Genomic DNA, 25,577 nt, shown 5'->3' with positions numbered 1-25,577 from the left:
GAGACACATCAGTATGACACCTTGGCTTTTCATCAAGCCCATTGTAGTATGACAACACGCAAAACCAAATACCAGGACAGATTGACAGAATAATGTCTGCAGAGGCTCAAGAGTTGATGTGTAGATCAGACGCAAGCAACAACCCACAGAGGAAAGGTTTCAAACAGGTGACAGTGGGAGAAGCCAAAGAGAGGGAGGGTAGACCACCTTAACCAGTTAACCAGCTAATGTCACACCGTAGGACACCCAGATAGTAGACCCACCACAGAATGCAGGAAAAAACTAAACTAGACTGGAAATAAAAAGTGACACTTTCAAGAGAATGAGTAGACAATCAAGAAAGGAGGGGTTGGCAGTCAGAAGTGGGGGCGGACATCAGATTGGACGTTTTTGGGGGGGCGGAAAGGGGCCTTGTCCAAGTCAATTAGGAAATGCACCATGCTTACAGCCACCTCGGGTACAGACCACTGAGGTGGCCAGGGAAAGGAGAGGAGAAGATGACACGGATGACGGAATAGAATAAAAAGACAGAGAGAGAGATAGAAAGACATGACAGACGAATGAGGATGCATTGGACAAGGAAAGGACTTGGCAGCCACACAGAGCAGAAGGAGGTGGTGGTAAGGGGGTCACCCGGCATGGACGGACTTGTGGAACAAATAGACGCACAGACAGAAGTGCTCTGGTACTTACTATCATCTGTGGAGGTGGAGCGGGGGAAGGAGCGAGAATGTAATAATAACCAGAGAGAAGGGTCAGTGAAGCTACAAAGAGCCCCACATCAAATCAAAGAAGCATTAACATTCAAAGTCCTCAGTTTATAGGACCGGCTTCAGGCCTGATACATTACTGCAATGAGTCCCAGGGTCTGTGCTTGCCTGGTAGACTAGTACAGCCCAGTTTTGAGGGATAGTTCACCCGAAAACAAAAATACTGTTATCATTTAACCACCCTCGTTCCAAACCTGGAACAGCTTTCTTTTGTTGTGACTTCAGAAGTCATTCGCTGAAAAACAGATGAAAGTCGGTATTCACAGAAAATCTTGCCATCTGCCATCGCTTTAAAATCTCATTTGCTTTTTCACATACTCAGTGTAGGTGCGTTGCAATTAACACGCAAGAATCAATGCTGTTTGCCATCGTTGACATCTGGCATGTTTCTTTAAGCACCAAGTTAGAATACACACGCAAACACAAATGAGATTTGAGAGCTCCGGTGAAGGTGAAGGTTTTTAGTGAATTTACACTTAAATTTCAGTCTGCTCCTCACACAAAGCTATCTTATGGCTTCAGAAGACTTGGAATAAAGCGCACAAGTCGTATGGACAACTTTTATGGTGGGTTTTTTTTTTTTTGTGGCCTTTTTGGAGCATGAAAACAAGTGGTCACTGTAGTGTGAATGTTCTCCTGTTGTGTTCCACAGAAGAAAGAAACTCATACATGTTTGGATCAGCATGAGGTTAGTATTGAGAGAATTTTCCTTTTTGGGTGAACAATTCCTTTAATTTTTGGCTTTTTGCAATTAGCATAACAGAGTGACTAGACACTGTTTAAGTAGAGGCCAGTGGGGAGATAACCAGCTCCAATCCAAATGTTAGCTATTTGAAAGAAATGATATGGGTCTCTTTTGTCAAAATAAACAAATACAAACAAAAATACAAAAAGAATAACAGTTATATCAAGACAAATTAAAAGCAGTAACAGTGGTCTCTCTGTTCCTGTAGAAAGGCTCTCAAAAGATTAACTAGTATTTAAAAAGATAGAAAAAAGGCTAACGAAACATGAGGCAAAACATATTTTGTCAAGATTACAATACAGAAATGTAAACTATATGACTACAGGACCAGAGAGCAATCTTGAGAGGATGATATGGTGCACTCCCTTGCTCTTATTTTTTAAATTGGAAGAATGTGTCTTTCGAGAAGGTGAATATTTGAATTGGGAAGGGGCATGTTTAGTGACTGCTGTTGGGGAGATTGTTGGTGCATTTGTTTACATTTTCAGAAGTTCTCAGCCTTCATGATCCATACCAAAAACACAATGCTGTAAACAATCATTCTACATGAATGCCTCAAAATTATGCTCTTAATAAAGTTCTAAGCCCCTTGACTTTGTAACAGTATGTATCATAAGGTCCAGTTTTATAGCTAGAATTCCTTGTTACCGTTTGATCAGTCAAAGGAGGCAGAACAATTGTCTTCTCCATTGTGTTCATAACTAGCTTCCAAAGCTCCTTCAGCACTCGCTTCAATACCGTCTTCTCACAGATCTTGGCAAACAGTGTGAGGCTGACAAGGAAAAAAAAAAAGAGTAAGATGAGAAGAGCGAGGTAAAGTGTAGACATGAAATTTCCAGGAAAACGCAAGATTGAACATTCGAATCTCACTTGCTGTCAAGAAAATCCATGATGGGCTGTAAGACATTGTCGGCATCTTGAGCCACACTGCTGCAAGCACTTGCTGGCACATTTCCTGTCCCCTTCACCTGACTAAGTATATCACCCATCTGCTTCACGTTTTCTTCGATGTTTGGTTGGAAACTAGGAGGAACCACAGAGCACAGGTGTTACTCCCAAAAAAATAAAAAAAATAAAAAATATTTGCAATTTTTCCTTATATAATACCTTTGTAACCTTACCTTGTGGCAAAGATCCTTGCAAGGTCATCTAGAACATTGTTGAGCTTCACCTGGAGTTCTTTCAAGATGTCACTAGCTTCAACGTTCAACTGGAAGACAAAGCAGTTGGAGAGTAGCAATCAAAACCACCAGAACTTGACCAGACTCTCAGAAAACAATTGGACAGTAGAAGCCAAAACAACTAGAACTTGACCAAGTTCTCGGAGAACCATTTGATAGTAGTGGTCAAAACTACCAGAACTTGACCAGGCTCTCAGAAATTAACTTGGCAGTACAGGTCAAAACCACTAGAACTTGGTCAGACTCTTAGAAAACAATTGGACAGTAGAAGCCAAAACAACTAGAACTTGACCAAGTTCTCGGGGAACCATTGGATAATAGTGGTCAAAACTACCAGAACTTGACCAGGCTCTCAGAAATTAACTTGGCAGTACAGGTCAAAACCACTAGAACTTGGTCAGACTCTTAGAAAACAATTGGACAGTAGAAGCCAAAACAACTAGAACTTGACCAAGTTCTCGGGGAACCATTGGATAATAGTGGTCAAAACTACCAGAACTTGACCAGGCTCTCAGAAATTAACTTGGCAGTACAGGTCAAAACCACTAGAACTTGGTCAGACTCTCAGAAAACAGTTAGACAGTAATGGCCAAAACCACCAGAACTTTACCATGCTCTCAGAAAAGACAGATGTATCTGCTAGTCTAGGTATTCTCTCAAGAAACAAATGCAGACTTATTCAAGGCATATTGCGAAAGATTTGTGGTTCACTTACATCTTTACCTCCCATGGCCTCAAACATCTTCTCAAGCTGTACCCTGAGTTGCTGGATATTGTTGATTAGGATACAGGGCTGTGTGGAGCATTAAACACTTTGTGAAAATGCATAATCACATTATTCAGAATACTTTTGATGAATAAAGAACAGCTTGTCAACCTTCTCTAAAAGAGAGTACAGAGACTATCCATTGCTATTTAATAATAAAACAAAAAAAGCTGCCCAGCACATTCTAACATCAACTGTACCGACTTAAGCTATACCTTTACAGCACCATCCTTTGCATTCTAGAAAAAGAAAAGAAAGAATGAGTTAAATGTATGAGGATTTAAACAGATGTTTAAGAAAAACATAAACCTGATTCCTCAGATTATTACCACTTTTTCCTTGGTGCAATGGTTGGGGAAGTCCCTGGAGATAATGTCCGCATAAGAGAGCAGAACATTGCTTATGGTCTACAGGGTGAAGAGAACATGTTAAAATCAGTCCCACGATAATGCAAAGCTATATGAAAGAATGACTGAAAAAGTAAAAGTTACTGTTGCCGCACTAATACTACATATTGTTAGGCTACTTTAAGTTAGGCCAAGTTAACCTAGCTGAAAAAAATATCCCCAGCTTAAACCAGCCTAAGCCGGCCTACCGGCTATACTAAAGCATTTATTCTAACGTAATTGAAAAATCATGGAACTTTGCTATCACAAATGAGAGGTTTCTTTCAGATGTGTGTCTTCTAAAGACCTTGGCGAATCTCTTCATGTAGTGTCCAACGATCTGTGGGTCAGGACACTCCAGCTTCTTAATGATCTCAAAACTCTGGTTAAGCTGCGAGAAGACGTCCACTACTGAACAGGAGAAGAGAGCATGCTCTGAAGTTTGCTGATACTGTAGGAAAGAGAGGGAGAGGTGGAGGGGCAGTCAGAGAAAGTTTTAGAATGGGAGGAAACAAGGGGCCGCATGGGCTATTTGCAACCAGACATCAGGTGTGAGCTCTTTCGTCTGGAAATAATTGGGTTGAGGTGAGACTGTGGCAGTTTCCCAAAGGGTGTTCGGTGGAACTAATGAACTAAAGAGCACACTTATTGGTTCAGGAACATGCTGAGGTGCTCGGAAGGGCACTCATTCATCAAATTCTGACATGTCTGGCTGCAAGTTGGAGATGCAGCCCTACTGTAACTTATTACAGCTCCTGGTAATATAAAAATAAAGTAATCCTTTAGTTTTATTGTAAAATTCCATCAAGGTTTTGCTTTTAACTTTCATTAATCTGAATACTTATTTCAATTAGAAATAATACATTAGTGGTTGTACAATAGTATACTAGTGAGATATTTTGCAGCAACCAAAATAAATAAAGCAGCATTTTTTTTGTTATTTATATTAAATATTCTATTCAACAGTGGTGCCTGCAGCTGCATGGCCGTACACACTGTGCATACCATGAGCGCTCCAACTGACCTGAGAAATATTTACTCTCAGAATATTTCATCTATCTTGAAGTTTGACCCGTATTTCTGTTGGCTGTTTAAAAAAACTAGCAATGCCCAATTTGCAAATGAATAATTCTTTTGAGTTGGTTCTTTTCAATGAAATGGCCAAATGGCTTGCAAAATGGTCTGAATCGATTCCTGATTCAGTACAATTCGTTCAGAGCACTCTCTCATTGAATCATTTGGAGCGGTTTCTCACACAGTAAAACAGTATCGGGATATTTACGAACACGGAGAACAAACAGCACTAAATACAGTGGAAATTGACCTGCTCGTGCTGTTTTTCAATCGTTTTCCATGTAAACACTCGCTAGATGGCTGTCTTTTGACAACTGTGTCTCGTTTCACTGTGTTTTTAGGATCTCTCATGGGAATGCTGCATTTTTAGATGCTGTGTATAGTTAAAAAAAACTTAAACTAACACCTGCATTCTGCTCTTTTCGTTGTGGTGCGTTTTGCTTTTTTAGCGTGAAAACGCATCTGTTCTGAACGGTTACTGGAAGAAATGCTTTAGCCATTAGTTAAATGAATGCTACCCAAACTCGAGAAAATAAAATAAAAAACCCCGCTTCTCTCAAAGTTACCAGAATTGAACACTTTTATGTTGTTTTTTGCTAAATATTTATCACGGGGGCCATACCCCTGGACCCCCCTAGATATAAGGTTTATTAGGCAGATTCCTGTGCATACCTTCAGATTACATCATGCAGGCACCCATGATATTTAATATACAGTATATTGTTTTGTTTTTTTATGTAGTTTTTTGTAATTTTTCTAAGTTTCAGACTATGTTTAACTAAAAACCAATGATAGGCTTATGTTCAATAATATGGAAATAAACAATACATTGCCTTCTAACAGTGGTGTGCACAGAAGGGGGGCAGCAGGGGCTCGAGCCTCTGCCCATTTCATTACAAAATCTAAAGGTCCCCTTCTGGTCGTAAAAAAAAAAACAAAAAACTATAAATAATAAAAAGAAGATAATTAAATAAATATCTCATAATAATGTGATTTCCTTTTAGCGGAGGTAGCAGAAGAATTAAATAATATTAGGCTGATGTGCCTTTAATAGTGTGCGCTACAGTAGATTACATCCATTTCTCAAGTGGCCTTAGTAACAGGTAGGACAATAAATCCACTCTGTATTGCTAAGTACAGTGTTAATTTTAAATAGACACTGTATATACATATATGAATAAAAAATACAGGTAATAAATATGATTATACATTATTTTAATACAATAATTTTTAATATACAGTTCATTATATATATATATATATATATAATAAATTAATATAAATATTTATGCTAATATTATCTAATGTATACAAACTAAATATTATTTATTAAGTAATTATTATTAATATCATTTATTATTTAATAATATTCATACTTAAAAAATATCTTAATTAAATAACGTGCATTGGTATTGTTAAACACATTTTTTTATTGATTTATACACTTTGATATTTGTTAAATCTTCATCCAGGAATCAAAAGGCAAGAAAAAATCAATCTCACCCCATCTTTCTTGTCCCGCTCCAGGGCTCCATGCAAAAAGTCTCGAGACACCTCCTCGTTCTCATCCAACCACTGGATGACAAATGGCTCGAACCACCTGCAGAATAACACAACCAACTAAAGCTCTACTACCCATCATACCATGGTCACAGATAGATCTTGATTTATATAATGTTTATGTGGGATGTGGGGCATTGGGAGACACTTACGCAGGATATTCAGGCACTCGGCTCTTGAAGAAAGGCAGATCTTTGCAGTATTCATTGTAGAGCCATTTTACTTTGAAGTGCAGGTTCATGTAATCAGCGCTCTTGCACAGACGGTTCTTTTCATGCTCTGAAAACCGCGAGGTGAAGACAAAAGCTTATCATGAAACAGATGAGGGGTACATAACGATACAGATACATAATGCCGAGCTGAACACCCCCTACTGAATCAGCAAATGAAAACAACTCCACCACATGTCGACTTTTACCCAAGTGTGAAATTTAATTTACTATTAGTGAGGAAACCCTGCAATGCTTGTAGTTCTAACTAAACTTTTTAAACTGTTCAAGTCAAATCAGGATCATCATCAGCTAAAACTTTATAATTAAATACCTTGTGGATCAGGAGTAGAAAATAATGTGATGTGGGGATCAATATGTGCTGTACAAGCTGATGTTTTAAAAAAAATCCACACTGTTGCAAGGCTCGGCAATAGGATTATGTAATTGGTACCTCAATGTCGGCTGCGACAGTCATTCACAGACACTGATCGACAATGTCTGGAAATTACAAAGCACTGAGCTGGAAATTTGCCAAAAATATATCAAAGAATAGCCCAATAGTTACAATGCACTTAATAATTATTTTTAATTTCTTTTTTTTGCGCTTTAGATACTAATCCAATTATCAAAAATTAGAGCTGTCAGAATTGCGGACACTTCGCAACGCTTCTGCCCTTCCAACCAGTGTTTATGCTGGTTTATGCTGTATTAATTGTAAATGCATTAATCATGTTTAAGAAAAATGAATGAGTCAAACATTTGAATTAATCGCATTCGTTAACGCATTAATTTCTCTTTATGACGATTAATGCATTTACCGTTAACACAGCATAAACCGGCATAAAAACTGGTTGGAAGGGCGGAACCTTTGCGATGTGTCCGCCCGGAGTCAATACACTGAAGCACACTTCACAACACACACACAACAGCGCTTCCATGTCAGTGATAAAATGATGGATAAAGGACCTCATAACGCTATTTGATGTATAAAACAAGCCCAGATGGGACTTGTGATAGAAATCAAGTATTTTTCAGTCTATGTACGGCACATTTTAATTACCACAGAAGCAGGTCAAGTCTTAATTATCATCAGAGATGTTTTTGTCTGCAAGCGCTTTTCATGTGGAGCTCAAAACGGCGCTTGACGCTGGCGCTGACGCTCTGAACTACGCAAACCATGAGTGGATAGCCACAGTCTACCGAGAGAGTTAATGCCCATTGCAATGAAAATGCAACAGTTAAAAATAACAAAATAGGCGCAGTGCCATACATGCAGTTGTCTTTTCAATTTTACACAGCATCTAAAAAACATGCGGTGCTGCAATGGTCAAATACGTCTGTCTAGTGCATATTCACATCGCTATTTTTTTAAAACAGCATGGATAGATGCAAAAGTACGGTCAGTGTGAATGGCCTCTTACAGATTTAAGGCCGGTTATGTCTATTTTCACTGCAGATATGATCTTTGATTAGCATGAAATAGTTATTGTACGATGTAATCGGTAATCGGGTTTTTCATGAAGAAAATGTTTTCTTTTTACATATCTCCAGCCATATTTATGAAGATTGTGTAATGATAATATACAGTATATACCTCTACAAAATTAATGCTCTCTCCATACAGAGTTCAAATAAATAAGGACAAGACCAATAGCTCAGACCCACCCTCCATTGCATACTTCATATCTTGGGCAAACAGGTTCCACATAACCTCTGCACTGATCTTTCCAACATTGAGCTCCTGGGGAAACCTGTATGGACCACAACAAGTAATATTAGGAACTTAAACAGGATATTGAAAGTACACTGGCACATTGTGGGAAAGAAATGGTGTTGGACTCACTGGTTAAGGCAGGGGGTGTAGGAGTTCTTGTCTTCTTCAATAATTGACACAATGAGAGTGATTAGCTTGGACCAGAAGTCCAGATTCTTGATGCTTGGACCTTGTTCCTCAGGAGGAACCTCTCCTTTCTTGTTCTGCACAAATATAATTCAGTTTAGAACCTATGAATCACTTACAATCATGTCTTTTTTATGATTTGCCAACCTCTGGAAAAAATTGCACCACTAAGAAGCACAGAACGGGTGGCTGATTTCAGCTAGCAAACAAACATGCAGAAATATGCCAACCACACTTGGGGTGCGAGAAATAGAACAATCTTAAGCACTGCAGCTAAATATAGTAAGTGGCTCAGGGTGAGATGATTAATTCAAAGGAAAAAGTGTTTGATATTTATGAGGGCAGTTTATAACGTCTCTAATTAGGCATAAGCAAAAGATTTGAGATGAATTGCACTGCTAACTGATCACCTAGTTGCTCCCTGGGCGAAGAACCCCAGGGCTGAAAAGGGTCATTGGGTAATAGAGGGTTGACTTACTGGGTCAGTTTGGTATTCTCGACTATACAGCTCGTGGCAGTTGTTAAAAATATATTCGTAGGTGGAGTTGAGGCAAGCCTTCACACAGTCCTTCACCACCTGGCTGGCACGAGGAGGACTCTGAAGCTCTTGAACCTAGAGAAGAATGGTTTATGGTTTATTCAGATGAAGATTTCTTCTGTACTGTGAACAAATCTTTAGGTTTGGAGTGAACAAAATTTCAAGGCATGACCAAATCCGAACATTTGACAGTGTTCAGTGATTCAAAAATTACCTTCATCCTGAAAAATGTTATACTGGTTAGTAGATCCACGGTGGACTTAAGGTCCTGTAGCCTCTCAGGACTGCTGGCCGGGAAATTGTTCTATAACAGATGAGATAAATTATAATGTGTCTTTCCATCATATCCCTACTGATTCATTCTTAATATTTCAGTAGAAGCCCTCATTGACCCCAACTGTGGGTTACAATGTCAGATCTACAAGCTTATCATTTTATATGTTCAGCAGAATGTTAAAACAAACTTTCACCAGTTGGGAACTCCACACTTAAGTTTCTACAACTTTGGTTGAATGGAGATCCTTCACTCTGAACAAAAGTCAAAGCTATAGCTGGGATTGTGTACTCAGGGTAACCCTAAGAAGACTCATTACCCTGTACATGGAAAGATCAATCCTCAGTGAGTTATGGAGCTGATCAAGAAGCTTCACAAATCGCTCTTTCTGCAAAGAACACATAAGAAACTACATCAACTCATAAATCAACACCCGAAACATCACAAACATTTGTGCAATGCTGAAATCTTCCTTAGACTTTGGCTTTTAAGTGTGGTTCCAGAATGTTTTTTGGTTTGTCCTTCAAGTTAATCTCAAGTACCCACCCCAAAGTTAGAGGCAGCAAAACGGTCAGAGGCGGACACATTGTTGGTGGCTTGGGTTGTGTGGGCGTAGTAAGCATTGATGTTGGCCAGTAGGGTACTCATGACGGCAGGCACTCCGGGACACATGTACTTTGACGACAAGCAGGCAAAGTGTCTAGAGACAAAAATATAAAAACGTTTTAAACGTCCTGTATGGCAGTGGTTCTCAACTGGTTTTGCATCAGGACCCAGATTTTACATTGGACATCAAGTGGCGATCCAACACAGAAAAACGTAACCAAACGTAAAAACGTAAAGCAGTGGTGGCTTGGTGGTTAAGGCTCTGGGTTACTGACTAGATGGTCAGGGGTTCAAGCCCCAACACAGCCACGATGCCACCGTTGGGCCCTTGAGCAAGGCCCTTGACCCCATCTGCTCCAGGGGTGCCATATCATGGCTGACCCTGCACTCTGACCCCAGCTTAGCTGGGATATGTGAAAAAAAGAATTTCACTGCAAATGTGTGATATAATTATTATTATTATTGTTTTGTTCATGGTTTTAAATAAAAGGGCACGCATCAAAAAGGTACAAGAAGTTTTCGCTCCCCCCTTTAAAAAAAGAAGATGAGCCTATTCATTTATTTGAGCCTATTATATTTCTTATCCAGTCTATTTCATAATATCAAACATTATTCAAACAGAACATTTACTACACAGGAGGAAAACACGGTGCTGTTTAGCATGTTGGGGCTGTCTTCTGTTTGAAAGGTTTGACTTCCTCCATAGCACTTTAAATTCTCACTAGAATTCAAATGGGTCGCATCAGTTTTGTGGTCTGTGCTGCGATATCGAGATAAAGTAAGTAAGAGCAGAGCAGATCACTGGTGCAAGTGTTTCTGTGATGCCTTTTGCCACAGTCGCGCGAAAGCCAGGCTTCAATCGCACCACGGACATGCGCATTTCAGATGAGAATCAAATTTAGCGTGCAGAATGCAAGATGATTAAAATTAAATATGACTCGCAATTTTGCTTTTGCGGCCGCTGAGAAAGTTTTAATGGAGGAAGAACCCTGGAACTGTTTTTTTCCCTGCTGTCTGCAACCCTATCAGAACAGACCTTTCGACCCATCAGAAACACTGTTGTAGGGTCATATTGGCATTAAGAAAACGTGTTTATTCACTACAAAACTCGTACGTCATGGCTTGATATATGGACTCCACTCCATAACGCATGGCAAACTCATCCACAATCTCCTGGGGCGTCTCTTCAAAGTAAACCTTCCAGGCATCGTCACCCTTGGCATCTGGTATCTTCACCACCCCGGTGTTCTGGATGTCCGTTAAATAGTGGAAAAGGTTCTATGGAGAAAAGGAAAGAGGTTGTCCTCGTCATTGACTAATTTCATATACTCTAGCAGCTAAAATGAGAGCGTCAATGTAATATAATTAGATCTCTCAAGCAGACTGTGCACAGCCAGGCATTGGCTGGCTAATAAATCATCTTAACATGAGGTGAAAAATGAGAATGCATCAACATGATCCTCTATTAGATAATTGTAGTGCCAGACTTACCTCATGTAAGCAGGTGTACTGGACATGGTATGGGGCTACAGTTTCCTCTCCTTTGATCTCTACACTGATGTGCATACGAATGGCTCCTGATACAGCAGATTTGTCTGTACGCTTGTCTGAAATGAAGAAAGGCCTTAGAACCAAGTATATTAGAGAATAAAAAACAAAATGAGCCAGTGTTGATTTTATAAAAAAGCCCAAATATTAGGAAGAACATGATTTGGATGTAGGTCTGTAATATGGCTGCCGATTAATTTCAATATAAATAATTGGTGATCACATCCTGTTAAATAAAACAGCTTTAACAAGCCTAAGCATGTGAGCATACATGCCTCACAACTGGACCAATAAAAAAAACATCATGATAAATGGAGAAAAAGTCGCCAATGATTTCATTCTACTTAGTCAAACAATCAATGTTCATGGAAGCAGCAATCAAGAAATCAAACGATGTATTGCACTACTGTAGGTAAATCTGCCGCAAAAGATTTATTTCAGGTCTTCAAAAGCAAAGATGTCACTTTGAAGACGAAGGCATGTCTAACCCAAGCCATAGTCTTTTCAGTCGCCTGAAATGCTTGAGAAAGTTGGACATTGAAAAAGGAAGACAAGAATTGTGGTATTAACGAAGAATACTGAAGATACCGTGGACTGCCAATAGAACGAACAAATCAGTTCTAGATTAAATACAAATTGAATGTTCTTTAAAAGCTACGAAGGCGAAACTTCGACTCTCATACTTTGGACACTTCATCAGGAAAGACAGATCGCTTGAAAAGGACATCATGTTTGGTAAAGTCGAGGGTCAACGAAAATGCTCAATGCGGTGGATTGACACAATAGCCGCAACAATGGAAACAAACACAACAACAATCATGAAAATGGCACGGGATCGGGCAACATTTAGTTCTGTTACACATAGGGTCACGATGAGTCACAGAAGACTCAATGGCAATTAACAACAACAAGCCTGTTAGCCGGTCTCAGCTGGTTTAATCTGGTCTAGTTGGTCTCCTGGTCCAAGCTGGTGCTAGCTGATTTAGCTGATTGGCCAAGTGCCTAAAACCTCTTTAAAACCAGAAAATAGACCAGCCTGACCGGGCTAGGAGACCAGCTAAGACCAGCAATTCTGCTTAGGCTGGTTTAATATGTTTTTTCAGCGGGGACAAGCATTGATAATAATGTTATGTTAATGTTACAAATGTATTTCAATACTTTCTAAAAAAATATGACAGATTTAAGGCTTGGTTACTCACCCAGGTTGTACCAGACGTCCATTTCTCCACTCAGAGTTCGTACCTCGATGATAGTCTGACCCAGAAAATCATCAGACTCTCGTTTAAACTTCTGTTTCACTCTGGATTTAATATCATCATCCTCATCCCACACACGCACCTTGATCCGATCGGAGGAGTTGTGACACTCACTAGAAATTTTTGTTACCACAATAAGTGCTGTTTCTATTTAAAATACATAGATTTTGACATCTATTAATAGATTTCAATAAAGTTTAGGGTCAAAAGGAAAAAAGGAAAAAAAACTGCACTTACAAATTGAAGCTCTCATCCCAAACAGGGTTGAGGTTGCCATAGATGGTCTTGGTCCGTTTTTTGGTCTTGCCCACTTGCACAGTTACATAGGGGTCACTGGAGCCAGTCTTGTCCTTTGCCTGCAGGCCCTGGGCACATAACACTGAGAGGAGAAACAATGTTTGTACTAAGATGACAAGACAAGAAATATGTTCTAGCTTAAAGTGGGTCATCACCTGTGATGCTTATCTTGGCTGACCACTTGGACGTTCCATCCAGAACACTTTGCTTGATCTGCTTCATGTGTGCCACATGCGTGGCCTTGATGACTCCAAACACATCCTGAATCAGCTCGAATATCTCAGGCTTGTTTCGCTCACGGATCTTCATTCTATCTTTCAACACCATTATGATGTTCTGCGTGCGATCCTCAGCTCCATGCTTAGAGCTCTTCTCAGCTGCCCCTGTGAAAGAGAGATTGTAAAGAAAAGGTTTAGAGATAGAAACAGAGAAAATCATTGTAAAAAAAAAAACTTATGCAAAACTTATGCAAAACTTATGGTGCATGACTGCTGAGTCATGGTTCCTCCAAAGGTTTCACCCTCATCCTATCGAACCATATTAGGGAGTTGTTGTCGGCTTTGGCTTTGGAACAATGTATTGTGAAACGTTCTATACAATGAAATTGAGTTGGATTGGACTGAATCAAATTGGATTAGTTTGAATTAGACTGAATTACACTGGATTGATATGAAATAATCTGAATTGGATTTGACTGAATTGGCCTAAACTGAATTGAACTAAATTGGATTGGATTGCACTGTATTGGACTGGATTGATTATTTGATTGAAATATCCCATATTTACAATACACAGAATGAATTCTTAGAGTAATGAAAACTGAACATTTAAATAAGAGAATCTTACTCTGCAGACAGTCAGCATTCAGCAAATCTTGACACTTCTCATGGCACTTGACACCGCACTCAGTGCAGCGCATGCCCTGTCGAGCGATGCCCCACAGAAGCCCCTCACACTCATAGCAGTAGGTGGGCGTGGTGGCCGTCCACACCTCAAAGTTGTGTGGCGTGGTACAGGAGATGGGGTAAATCAAAGCCTGCAGGGTCTTCTTATAGACGTGACTCTTCTGCATGATCACAATAATTGGACAGGTAAATGGTAAATAGTTCTGAACTGCAAAATAAGAATATCCAGAAAGGAAACAAGGCTCGTTGACATACCAGTTCTTCATTGTTAAGTGTACTGGAGGCCATAGCAGAAGTGATGCCTGCCTTTCGAGAGTTCTGGACAAGAGACTGAAAGAGAAGGTAAATATATAGGGGTCAAAATAAAATTAGAACCATATGTCTTTGATTGGTTTCCAATAATATCATTTTTTTTTATACACTACCGGTCAAATGTTTTGAAACACTTCACTGAAATGTTCCTCATGATCTTAAAAATCTTTTGATCTGAAGGCGTATGCTTAAATGTTTGAAATTAGTTTTGTTGACAAAAATATAATTGTGCCACTATATTATTTTATTTCATTATAAAACTACAATTTAATAAAAAAATAAAATAAAAAAAATGTTTTTCAAATTGATGACTTGGACCAAATAATAAAGAAAAGCAGCCAATAAGTGCCCAACATAGATGGGAACTCCTTCAATACTGTTTAAAAAGCATCCCAGGGTGATACCTCAAGAAGTTGGTTGAGAAAATGTCAAGAGTACATGTCTGCAAATTCTAGGCAAAGGGTGACTACTTTGAAGATTTTTAACACAAGATCTAGAGGACTTTTATGTTTGTATATATATACACTATCGGTCAAAAGTTCTGAAACACTCATTCTTTATTATAATTATTATTTATTTATTTTTTACATTTTAGAATAATAGTAAAGTCATCAAAACTATGGAATAACATAAATGGAACTATGGGAATTATGTTGTGACTAAACAAAATCCAAAATAAATCAAAACTGTTTTATATTTTAGCAATGTCACTATTTCCATGAGGAAATTCTTTGTAATGGAATTTTTAATGCCAAGCCACATGTGTACAGTGAACACTAGCGAAAATTATGTTTTTGAATGAAATTGAAGCACTTTACCCAGGGGTATTGTAAAAGTGAAACCCTGGGGCTTTGGTACTCACCATTGCCTGTAGTATTTGAAGCATTGGAATAAGAAAGAAAAGGAAAGAAAGAAATGTTACTGAGAAGTCTGGCAAATATTCTTCAACATCTGATTACTTGTGTCACGTCAATAAGAATAGCACAACAAAGGGTGATTTAATGTAAGACTTCTACCACTTGTAGAAAGCTGTGGTTAAAATGTAAAAGTAAGATAGGAGTGTGTGTTAATTTGAGGTTATGCATTTTTATAAAACTGTAGACTAGTGTTGGGGAAGCTGCTAATAATTTTATTATACGAGTCTGTGAATCATTTCTTGAAAAGGTTCAATTAAATGAACCATCTGAATGAATTGATTCACTCAATTGAATCAGGCTTACTAATTCTTTACAACAAAAGAGAAACAATTTTAGGTATGTCTTACTGTTGCTTTGGTTTGTGTGTGCACAAAACAATTTGACATAAAAAACAGCGATATAGTGTTTGGCAATGCTACACTATTAGTTTTTATACAGCTGAGCTACTGTCACGCTACTTAAAATGTAGTTAAGTTAGTAACATTTCTACTTTTAGTTAGACACAACAACAACAAAAAACTTTTATTTAGAGGGGCATTGAAAAGTGTGTATATAAAAAGAATGCAAAAAGATTGATAGATGGAAAGTGCAGAGAGAAAAAAGTAAGAAAGGTATGAGGTATTTTGTCTCTCACATTAATTGTTTTTGACATGCATTTTAATTCTTCTCAAGTCAGCACTTCGCCTTCTGACTCAAATTTTCGGATGGGTGACAGTTAACTGGATTAAAACCGACACACTGCAGATCTGTTTAGTGCAGTATGGAAATATCTTTCTTGTCTTCCAGTTCAGAGCATGAAAGAGGGTATGGTGCCATTGCCTGTTCTGACAGCTCTTCAGTGAGGGTTGCCAGGAGTGTTCTTGGCTGAATAACGGTGACCAGACCTACACGACAGCTGTCCGCTACTGAGCAAATTTTTGGCTCTCGGTTTTTATGTTTAATCAATACATAAACTCTCCTGTCAGTCTGCTGAGGAGTTTTGCAGAAAATGTTGTTGGCATTAAACTCTTTCAAGTATTTAAATGAGTAGCAACCACAATAAATGGGAGGGCCAATTTTTTTTTTTAGAACTTTCTAAGTTCACCCCCCATTATAATTGAAGAGTTTCATTTTGCTTGGCCAACAAGTCCAAGCAGAAGCCTAAGCCAACCAGTAGCATCGGCTATGGACAGCATAAACTGTAATCCTAACCAGTGTGCAATGTACTAACATTTATTTATTCCCCCAAAAACGAAAAATCCAGACTGTATTCACATGCTAAAAAAGACAATTAAGTAAAAGTGGGAAAGTTCAACAAGCTCCAGAAGTAGGTTGAAGAGCCAAAACAAAGTTAGCAGGGAATGGAGTCAACTCAGGATGAAATACAAAGTTCAAAATTAATGGCTTTGTGCTACAGACAATGAAGCAGTTGGGGGACTGACTGGACCCAAGGAAACTCATCAGTCTAAAGGCTGAATGGATCTGAGTAATGCTGTATTAACGTCTAACCCTGTAACCGTGACTCAAACAGATGTTCCACAGACGTTTCTGTGAACTCCTGAGCCTTGACACACCCCTGCCCAAAATAACCACACTGATATATATGGATGATGCTTCTGAAGATTTGAGACAGTGATGGGTCCAGCAATACTTCTGTACTGCAGCAGGGCAAGTTATGTACTGAATCGTGGGTGTGTGACTCACCAAGTCTCGGACGAGAGGGATAGCTTTTCTCTTGCGAAGGTCAGGCATGCTGTCTATGCTGTAAAGAGCACCTCCAGGCCTGAGAATCAAATGGTCAAAGACATTTTGTATTATTAATATTATATTACATAATTTATGATTGGAAGCAAACTGATAGAGAAGTGTTACAACTTTGAAGATTGAGAAAATAGTTTCTTGACAGCTCTGAAAGTTTGAAAAAAAAAAGAAAATCAATAAGGAGATATATTATCTAATTCAGTCTTTTAAATATGTAATAGATTACACAAATTTCCAATTTATCAAGTCCAATTTAACTAACTTATATCTAATTAATCCTAAATACCTTAAAATATAAAAAAGTGCCCTGAGAGGATATATATTTTCCATGTTCAAGTTTTCATCTGGAAGATGCCATTTTAAGAGTGTTTGCTTGTCTGCAACACTTCTTCTTCTTCTTCTTTTTTTTTTTTTTTACTGTATTTGTAATGTGCTGACTATTTTTCTAAACATCATGTTTAAAAACTCAAATTTTGGGCTGCTCTGAAAATTAGCAGAACTCTCTTGTAACACTCACCCTGCTTGCAAAAAGAGTGACGCAAGTCCCGGAGTCTCGCCTCGAGCCTGCGGAAAACAGGGAGTTACAGCAGGGTCAGTATCAGAGCTTCATATATCTCCACTTCTTTTGTCCACTAAACCATATTAAACTTCTCTTTAATATATATTTAGACCTCTCAATGTCATTTCAATGGTATTATTTCTATTGCAGAAATAAGGCCATTGTTTGCTTTGATTGGACCAGATTTATCTCCATCATCATTATTCTGTCATAACAACTCCATGTGTGTCTCGGAGGAAGTGCGCCATAGCCATCCATCAGGAAAATGTGTTTACCTCGGAACCACACAGTCACACCCACCTTTCAGACTGCTCGTCCAGCTTCAGCAAAGCGGGGATGAGCGTAATAATCGCTAAGGCAATGACAAAAAACTGAAAGAAAAACACACAAAAAACAAAAACAAATGGGGTAGAACACATATAGGGGCAAGGTACGAAATCTCAAAATGAAAACTTGTTTTGAAAACATACGTAACAGTAAAATGACAAAGAACTTACATTAAAGAAAGAAAAAAAAGAAAAAAACAAGTATGGAGAACACAGGCATGAAAAAGGATGAAAACAGAAGCAAAACTACCCGAAGACTAATGACTCCATGACAGCCAACAAAGCAGACCCAAGGTGCCAAAATGTAGATTTAAAGGTGCACTAAGTATTTGTTTCTACTTGAACATGTTTTACACATAGTACTTTAGGCAAAGATATGTAAAATGTACACTTACAAGAGATGACGATTTTTGTCACATCAGTGGGCTATAAAGTATTTGTTTCAACTTAAACATGTTTTACGCATAGTAGTTTAGGCAGAGATATTTAAAATTATGTAAACTTACAAGAGATGATGACTTTGTCATATTAGTGGGCTATAAAATGCTTATTCTACATAAAGGTGGTCCTCTCTCATCATAGCTGCCATTTTGAGATCACCCAAATACTACTCACTTGTGGTATCTTGGTGACTCCAAATATTGGAAACTTTTAGTTTCAGAATAAATTAATCATTGGGTTACATTTATGGCTATGAACAGGGTATTTCCACAATGCATCAGTAAACAGAAAACCATTGTGTGATGTCACATCCACACCTTTAGGTGTCAGTATAAAGTCCAACAACACTGTCATATAGGTTGACAAAGAAGAGGCAGTGAAACATAACCATGTAACTTACTATCCTTTACTAGGGATTCTACAAGATGTTATGGCTTTGCATTTGCCTGATCCTCAAATCTAGGACCTTAACAGTTCTTTAATACAAAGAAAACCAGAAATCAGAACTCAAATACAACTTTTGACCTCACATACCTCCTGCAGTTGAAGGCGAACCCTGCTGAAGAGTCGTAGCCAGTTGGCTTTGGCCCTTACTGCAGGGTCCACTGGTGTCTCCAGCTTGGGTGTGCTAGGAAAAGATGGGAAAGTTATTGGATGTAACTTACATCCAGCAATGAAAGACATTCCAAGTCCAAGCCTCCAAGGACTCTATGGCATATGGTGCTTACCTCTCAGGTAGAGCCTCTTTCTTCTCTTGCTCAGCTTCAAGTGGGACCTCATTGGCAGAAGAGGGCAATAGTTCTTCTGTATGCTTGTCTGCAGGCATTGGGACCTTCTCTGCTGGAGTAAAAGGCTCCAGCTGAGAGTCCTGTGGCGGGCTTAAGGTATGTGGTACCTTTGCGAAGACATCTTGTGGCTGCTGTGGGGGCAGGGACTCTCTCTTGGGTTCTATAGTCTGGAATTGGGATTGGGATTGTGGGGGATGTTGCTGATGCATGGAAGCCTGTTTCTCAAGTGGTGGACGGCTGGTGGGGGCCTCAGGGGCCAACGTTGGGGCCATGCTGGTTGGAGTGGGGGTGTATGGTGTCTCCTGTTCTTCGCTGAGAGTACCGTCCAATGGGTACATGTCTTCATCTTCTTCATACGCCCTCCCCTCCTCTTCCTCTTCATAGGGATCTTGTTCATAGATCTCTCCATCTTCTTCATCGTAGAGTGCACCCTCTTCGCCTCCATCTTTATTGTACTCCCCATCATCACTGTAGACACCCTGTGGTTCGTCTGGGTCCCAACCGGGTGAGTCTTTACCGTAGCTAACGGAGGAATGGCAGGAGTGGTAAGAGTCGTTCTCATCATAGAATTCTCCAGAACCACGGAAACTCTCACCATCCTCATGGCCGAACTCTTCGCTGAGCTGGGAGCTGCCACGGCTCAGCTCACCCGAGGAGGCATAGTGACTACTGCCGGTGGGGCTGTGGGAGTAAACAGCCGCCAGTTATATTAAGGCAGTGGAGAACCGAGGTAGGCCACTGCTGAAATACGGGTTTATGGGGCGTAACGTGAGAGCTTGAGGTGAAGAAATTGGGAACAACCAAACACAGTGGAAAACAATGCACTTGTCAGCTGAAAAATTATGTCATGATGTGCATGTGTGTGTGTTTATTTATATAGACGTATGAGTGCTGAGTGCAGGTAAGGTGAGCAAAATCGAGACAAGGGCCTGAAGCTCATCTGAGGGAGTAGATTGGGAAAAACACACATTAACATAAGGACTCGAATGAGCCGTTTCACAATCTCAGACCAAACTAAATAAAGTAAAATGAGACAACAGTGGGAAGAGCCATCAGTAACAAATAATCCAGGTGGAAGCAAAAAAAAGGAAAGCCCATCTGTGAAAGATAGATAGAAGAAGAAAGTGTTGGAGAGGGACAGAAAATTAGCTGAAAGAAAAGAAGATGTAGCTTTTTCATCATAAAACCTTAAACAAAGACTATTTATCCTCGCAGTTGAATGACCCAGTTAGGTGTAGAGAGATTGAGAGAATACTGCAGCACACTGAAACACACACACGGTCACATTTCCACATTATCGATTATGGGAAGTAAGGTTTAGTAATGCATGACAAATCAGAAACGAAAGAGACGGGGTGTGTAACAGGCCTTTTGCCAAAGAGACATTTGGGCTTCAGATTGCAGGAAATATGAGAGCCACAGGACACACACAATTACACATACAATCAAACTTCTGTCAATACTTTCCGGCAGTTAACCATATATCCTCGTCACTTTTTCTCACCCTCTAGCACACAAGGCTGTGTTCGAAAGCTAATAAATGCTGCTTTCAGAGGCTGTATACGGATGTAGGAAGGCATCAAGGCACGTCCAAAATCATTGTTTGTCACATCCTTTCTACTTAGATGCCTCCATATAGTCCGTTTTTGAAGGCAGCATAGATGTGTCCTTTGCTGTCTACGATATCCCACAATATTGTGCGTGCGGTTCGGTGGTTGGATGGAAAGAATAAAAATGGTGCATGATAGAGCATTGTCTTGAAATATTTGTTTATGTCTAAAGTTCATTTGAGATTGTTCTAGATAATTAGAAATGATGTTATGTTGCCTTGAAAACCTCTCTGAATCCAGAGGCATCTTCATATAGAAACACTGCTTGTTAAGTCACTGACTGACTAGGCAGCGAGGTTACAAGGCAGCTACCTTAGGTTTCGGACACAGCCATAAACACACAATGTTATTTCCTGTGTTCCTCACAACACATTTCTGCATTTCTCAGAAAGAGAACAACACTGAATCCCTAAGACACTAAGAAACTTAATCACTGATGTGCACATGCCCTCGTCTCTGTCATAGCCATTTACATGGTCCCGCCTGCTGCCCACACAGAGCATAGTGTGTCTAAAGGCTATGTAATTAGTGTACGCTAGGCATACAGAATTACAACGTTATTCTCTAACTCTGTCAAGGATAAAACAGGCAAAGACTGTTTTTTCCAAACCCAGTGGACCCCCAGAGGCAATTGCGCCAAATTCTGATTACACGGTACAAAAGACACAAGAAAAGCTAGTGACACGAATGGGTCAGTTACCTAATAACATGTGACAGACCATTAAGAGGTACACAGCACTCATGATAGAGGTACATAGATACATATATAAAGAGAAATAGATACAGTGTATATATATATATATATATATATAAATATATATCAATAGACCATGTATGTAAAAGAAGGATTGGTGCACATGCATGGCAAGCACAGCGAGGACCACAGGACCAGACAAGTCCAATTCCACGACATCATCACAGCAGGACGGAATCACAGGCTGGAGCAGGAAGAAGAGCAGGAAAAGGAGGTGGAAGAGGGTGGAGGTGTAGGAGCTACAGAGACCCACCTATCAGAGAACGAGTGCCTACTTTCTAAGGAGTACTGGCGGCTGGTGCGCCTGCTCGAGCCAGAAGCTGAATCGAGATCGCTGCGGCCGTTGGTGGCAGAGTCTAAACTATCATAGCGTCTGGTGGGAGGGAAGGGAATGGGGGGAAGGCAGGAAGAGGAGGAGCATGAGTAATGTCTTTTTAATTTGTTTTTCATTTCACCTCATTAGTTAAAAATGGATGGAACATGACCAACTCAAGTCACTGGTTAACCAATCTTCTAAGAGACTCATATCAAAAGCATCATTGTGGAATCAGGATCCCCGTCCATTAGTCAGACTATATAAAGAATTCAAGAGGCTTTGAAAGAGGCACTGTCCCAACTGGCACACTTGTTGGGCACTTGCAGTCAAGTCCACGAGACTACAGGATGTCCCATTTGTCATTTTAGGTTTCAGAAGGGTATTCGTGAGCACTGGACTTAACAGAAAATGTTACCCAAATTTTAGTCTTGGAGGAAGACTGTGAGGGTTAAGGGTGCCATATAGGACAGGGGCAGAATCTCAGAGCAGAGTCTCCATGATGCACTAATACCAGCATGCAATGCAAGAATTTTGGTATACCACTGTAGTAAGACAAAATGTACAGGAAACAAAAGCTTGTTTTGAGCCTAACTGGGCCAAAATGAGAAATTGTGGGGAAACTCTGCATTGAAATCATAGAGTGGCACCAGTGTGGTTCCAAACCACGTGTATATAAACACTTTTCCAAGGCTTATATACAGTGAGCAATGCATAGGAATAAAACAGAGGAAAGTCACACAGACACAGTAAATGATTACCAATTAATATACTGTATGCTAAAGTGATATAGACTACCATTAACAACTACATTATGCTCAGAAATGGGGAAGTGAGCACTATTATGAATGAAAGGGGGGCTCTGTTGTGATTTACCTAATTGCTCTCTGGTTATCGTATTCATAGTCCTGCATATCATTGTAGCGGGAGCCATGGTGCATGTGTCGGATGGGATACTGGTGCATAGATGCATTGGGCTGAGAGGTGGTGTAGTATGGCGGTGGGATGCTGTTACTGGTTTCACTGCGGTAATCGCTGTCTCGATCATCCACAGCACTGTCTGGATCATCATCTGAAGAAGACATGCCCACATTAGAGGTGTAAATTCTTTAGATTTTATCACAGAGTTACTGAAACCATTAATGGTACATGGGCATAAGTTCTATATACTTTAAGCATTTTCTAAGTGTATTAACAAAGCCAATGCTGAAAAATCTTGTTTACAAGAAACAATAGATAACCAACCAAAACATGATATACCAAAGTAGGACAGGCTCTACATTCATATCAACTAATCATAGACCTAACTCTATGTCACACACAAACCTTGCCTTTCCCTATAATCAGAGTAAAGTGATTAGTTGAAAAGAATCTTGTTAAAGTTTCTAACCCCAGGATTAAGCTTAACCATATCCCTAATTTACCCCTAACCATAGCCCTAACCCAAAAATCTAATTGATTGATATGAACATTTAACTATGACCAAAAAGATGTTGATACTACTCTCTTAATTTGGTGAACCATGTTAAGTACACAAGTCAGCATTTTTGGATTTCTGATTTTTTTTCTCAAACCCATAAACCATAAAGTTCACTTACTCTGCTGGTCCCCCCATAGACTCCAGTTACCTATGAGAAAAATTAGTCAACACAAAAATTAAAAGTTTGCCATGAAGTCAGGGATGAAAATATACCTTTGTGCACACATGCCTCTGTGTGACCATGAACAAACAGCTCAATATAAATCTGGGATGTTAAACTGTACTAAGTGTGACATGGGCATAAATTTGGGTGTGTGCAGAGTGGAAGAGTGACCTTATGCATGCTCTGCATGGTGATTTTTTTCCATACACTCCTCCACCTTCACTTCTTTATGGCTTGTTATTTTTATTTGATTTACCCCTGACATGTTTTTTTTCCCTAAGTTTAAATAACACAGTTTCATAAATGTGGGGCTTGTCCGGGATCTGAACACAGGATGTTTTGTACCCCAAATAAGAAAACATCTGGCTGCAGTGACAAGCCAGTGCAACCCCCTCATCCTTAACCCCCAAGGCTTGAAATGCAGTATTGTTGAATACTGTACAGGAAATATCTGTGCACCATGATGGTAGGCCATTAATCAATAGCTCAGAGATAAAATAGTCTCATCTTGGACCTGCTGATTGGGTGATCTGTCCTCTAATGATGTTTTGTACACATCTACCAACCAAGGGGCCTTGTCATTTATTGTGTGGGAAATGTGTAAGTGTGTTTATAAGTTCAGAGCTCACAGCACTGTGTTGATGGCACTGGAAGTGGTCTCTCGTGCTCCTCCTGGTAGGTATACTGCAAAATGAGCAAACACAGGAAGAACTAAGTCTGGCAAGACAGTTAAGAACAGGTGACATTTCTCATTTAATGGGTCAGTAGTTCAGGAGAGGGGAAGGCAAATAAAAAATGTTGTTGAGGCCTCAGGTCTGACAGACTCACAGAATTAAAGCATACTGTAAACACAAGACTGAAGTTGAATGAGGATACTCACATCTTGGTCCCTCATGGCATTGAGCTGTTCCAATTTCTTGGCCCAGTATCGAGCCTCCTCCTCTGGTATATCTGGAAGTTATGAAAGCCATTGGTGAGCAACAGAACTCAGGATAATTCCTGAAATGGGAGAAAGCTGTAAACAATAAGGGCACCTAATGGTAGTTCGAATCGTGTGTCCAAAAGCACTCGATGGAAGGTGGGATCTTTCGTGCCGCAGATCTCATTTTCGGCCATGATAACCTGGGAATCTAAAGTCAGCCATTGACCTGGCCCTTCCTACAACACAAGAGAAATAGATGCTGTTTTTATGTCTGCCATCAGGGACATTTAATTTTGCTGGTATTTTGGAAATCATCAGAAGCTCTGTTTTAATGTTTTAATCATAAATAATTTTAAAGAATGCTAGCATGCAACATTCTTTTAATAAATAAAGTCTGGAAGAAACTAAATTATGAAACATTTGAGCAATTATAGCCAATGGCAGGCATCAGCTACAGATCTCTACATTTAGCTCTGCAGAGGGTGAGAAAAGCTGCAAGCTGTTGGGGGCCAGGCAGACCATCTGGGCTGTACCTCGTTCGACTGTCGAATGCTGTGCAATGGGATCCACAATGTGCCAACCATGGTGTCCCAGATCAGTCCTTTGTTCCATACCTCCACTGTCAGGCCCAAATCCAGCCTGTTAATCTCACTGGAAGAGGGATCGATGGACATAGAGATTCATAAATTGCATGATGACAATAATTCAAGACTTATACATACAGCCAGCATTGTGACACATCACTCCATCACCAGGCAATACATTCTGCTTATAATGTTTCAGAATTAAGATGGCCAAGGCAAAATTGACTAGGATGGAATACAAAAAATAAAACGTGCAAATTTCTGCATGACTGAGTAGTTTTATTTAGATTAGGCATGCTGAAAAAACAGACTCTAGAGAATACAGAAGGACAAAAATACAGAAGGAATGAAACCATGCTAGCTGTGATTTGGGCATATCCAGTAACACTACAAGTGAGGCTCCGCAGGACCACAGTCTCTAAGCTGCATCAAATCCTAATAATAGCTTCCGCTTTGATATCAAAACCAATCCCTCTCACTGACCACGGGGACTAATCTCAGGGATGGTGAAATGGTGGTGCAGTGTTAGACACTGCACAGAGAGATAAAGAGGAGCCAAAGCAGATCTAAAGAGTGAATTAATAATTTGGCTAATAGATGACTTCAGATGAGGGTGTAGTCAGGCAATGTAGATCAGATGCGTTAGAATT

The 25,577-nt window shown here is 39.6% G+C and overlaps 1 protein-coding gene across 1 annotated transcript in view; it reads right to left on the bottom strand.

Annotated features, from left to right (window-relative positions):
• Positions 1-25,577, bottom strand: part of LOC127438473 (protein unc-13 homolog A-like) — a 56,803-nt gene that overhangs the window by 21,534 nt on the left and 9,692 nt on the right. Inside the window, exons 4-36 of the mRNA XM_051694091.1 lie at positions 24,877-24,994; positions 24,456-24,579; positions 24,302-24,372; positions 24,051-24,105; positions 23,377-23,406; positions 22,655-22,850; positions 19,042-19,782; positions 18,848-18,941; positions 17,505-17,551; positions 16,931-17,009; positions 15,193-15,198; positions 14,274-14,348; positions 13,960-14,179; positions 13,269-13,496; positions 13,054-13,195; positions 12,760-12,929; positions 11,504-11,619; positions 11,127-11,290; positions 9,953-10,106; positions 9,726-9,794; positions 9,347-9,436; positions 9,073-9,207; positions 8,538-8,671; positions 8,360-8,445; positions 6,635-6,761; positions 6,426-6,522; positions 4,156-4,299; positions 3,792-3,869; positions 3,678-3,701; positions 3,412-3,489; positions 2,637-2,725; positions 2,386-2,538; positions 2,164-2,287 (exon numbers count right to left, since the gene is read on the bottom strand). Coding sequence (XP_051550051.1) covers positions 2,164-2,287; positions 2,386-2,538; positions 2,637-2,725; positions 3,412-3,489; positions 3,678-3,701; positions 3,792-3,869; positions 4,156-4,299; positions 6,426-6,522; positions 6,635-6,761; positions 8,360-8,445; positions 8,538-8,671; positions 9,073-9,207; positions 9,347-9,436; positions 9,726-9,794; positions 9,953-10,106; positions 11,127-11,290; positions 11,504-11,619; positions 12,760-12,929; positions 13,054-13,195; positions 13,269-13,496; positions 13,960-14,179; positions 14,274-14,348; positions 15,193-15,198; positions 16,931-17,009; positions 17,505-17,551; positions 18,848-18,941; positions 19,042-19,782; positions 22,655-22,850; positions 23,377-23,406; positions 24,051-24,105; positions 24,302-24,372; positions 24,456-24,579; positions 24,877-24,994 — 4,258 coding nt within the window. The remainder of the gene's footprint in view (positions 1-2,163; positions 2,288-2,385; positions 2,539-2,636; positions 2,726-3,411; positions 3,490-3,677; positions 3,702-3,791; positions 3,870-4,155; positions 4,300-6,425; positions 6,523-6,634; positions 6,762-8,359; positions 8,446-8,537; positions 8,672-9,072; positions 9,208-9,346; positions 9,437-9,725; positions 9,795-9,952; positions 10,107-11,126; positions 11,291-11,503; positions 11,620-12,759; positions 12,930-13,053; positions 13,196-13,268; positions 13,497-13,959; positions 14,180-14,273; positions 14,349-15,192; positions 15,199-16,930; positions 17,010-17,504; positions 17,552-18,847; positions 18,942-19,041; positions 19,783-22,654; positions 22,851-23,376; positions 23,407-24,050; positions 24,106-24,301; positions 24,373-24,455; positions 24,580-24,876; positions 24,995-25,577) is intronic.

Source organism: Myxocyprinus asiaticus, chromosome 49 (genome assembly GCF_019703515.2).
Source record: "Myxocyprinus asiaticus isolate MX2 ecotype Aquarium Trade chromosome 49, UBuf_Myxa_2, whole genome shotgun sequence".
NCBI lineage: Eukaryota > Metazoa > Chordata > Actinopteri > Cypriniformes > Catostomidae > Myxocyprinus > Myxocyprinus asiaticus.
This window is presented reverse-complemented; position numbering and strand designations above follow the sequence as displayed.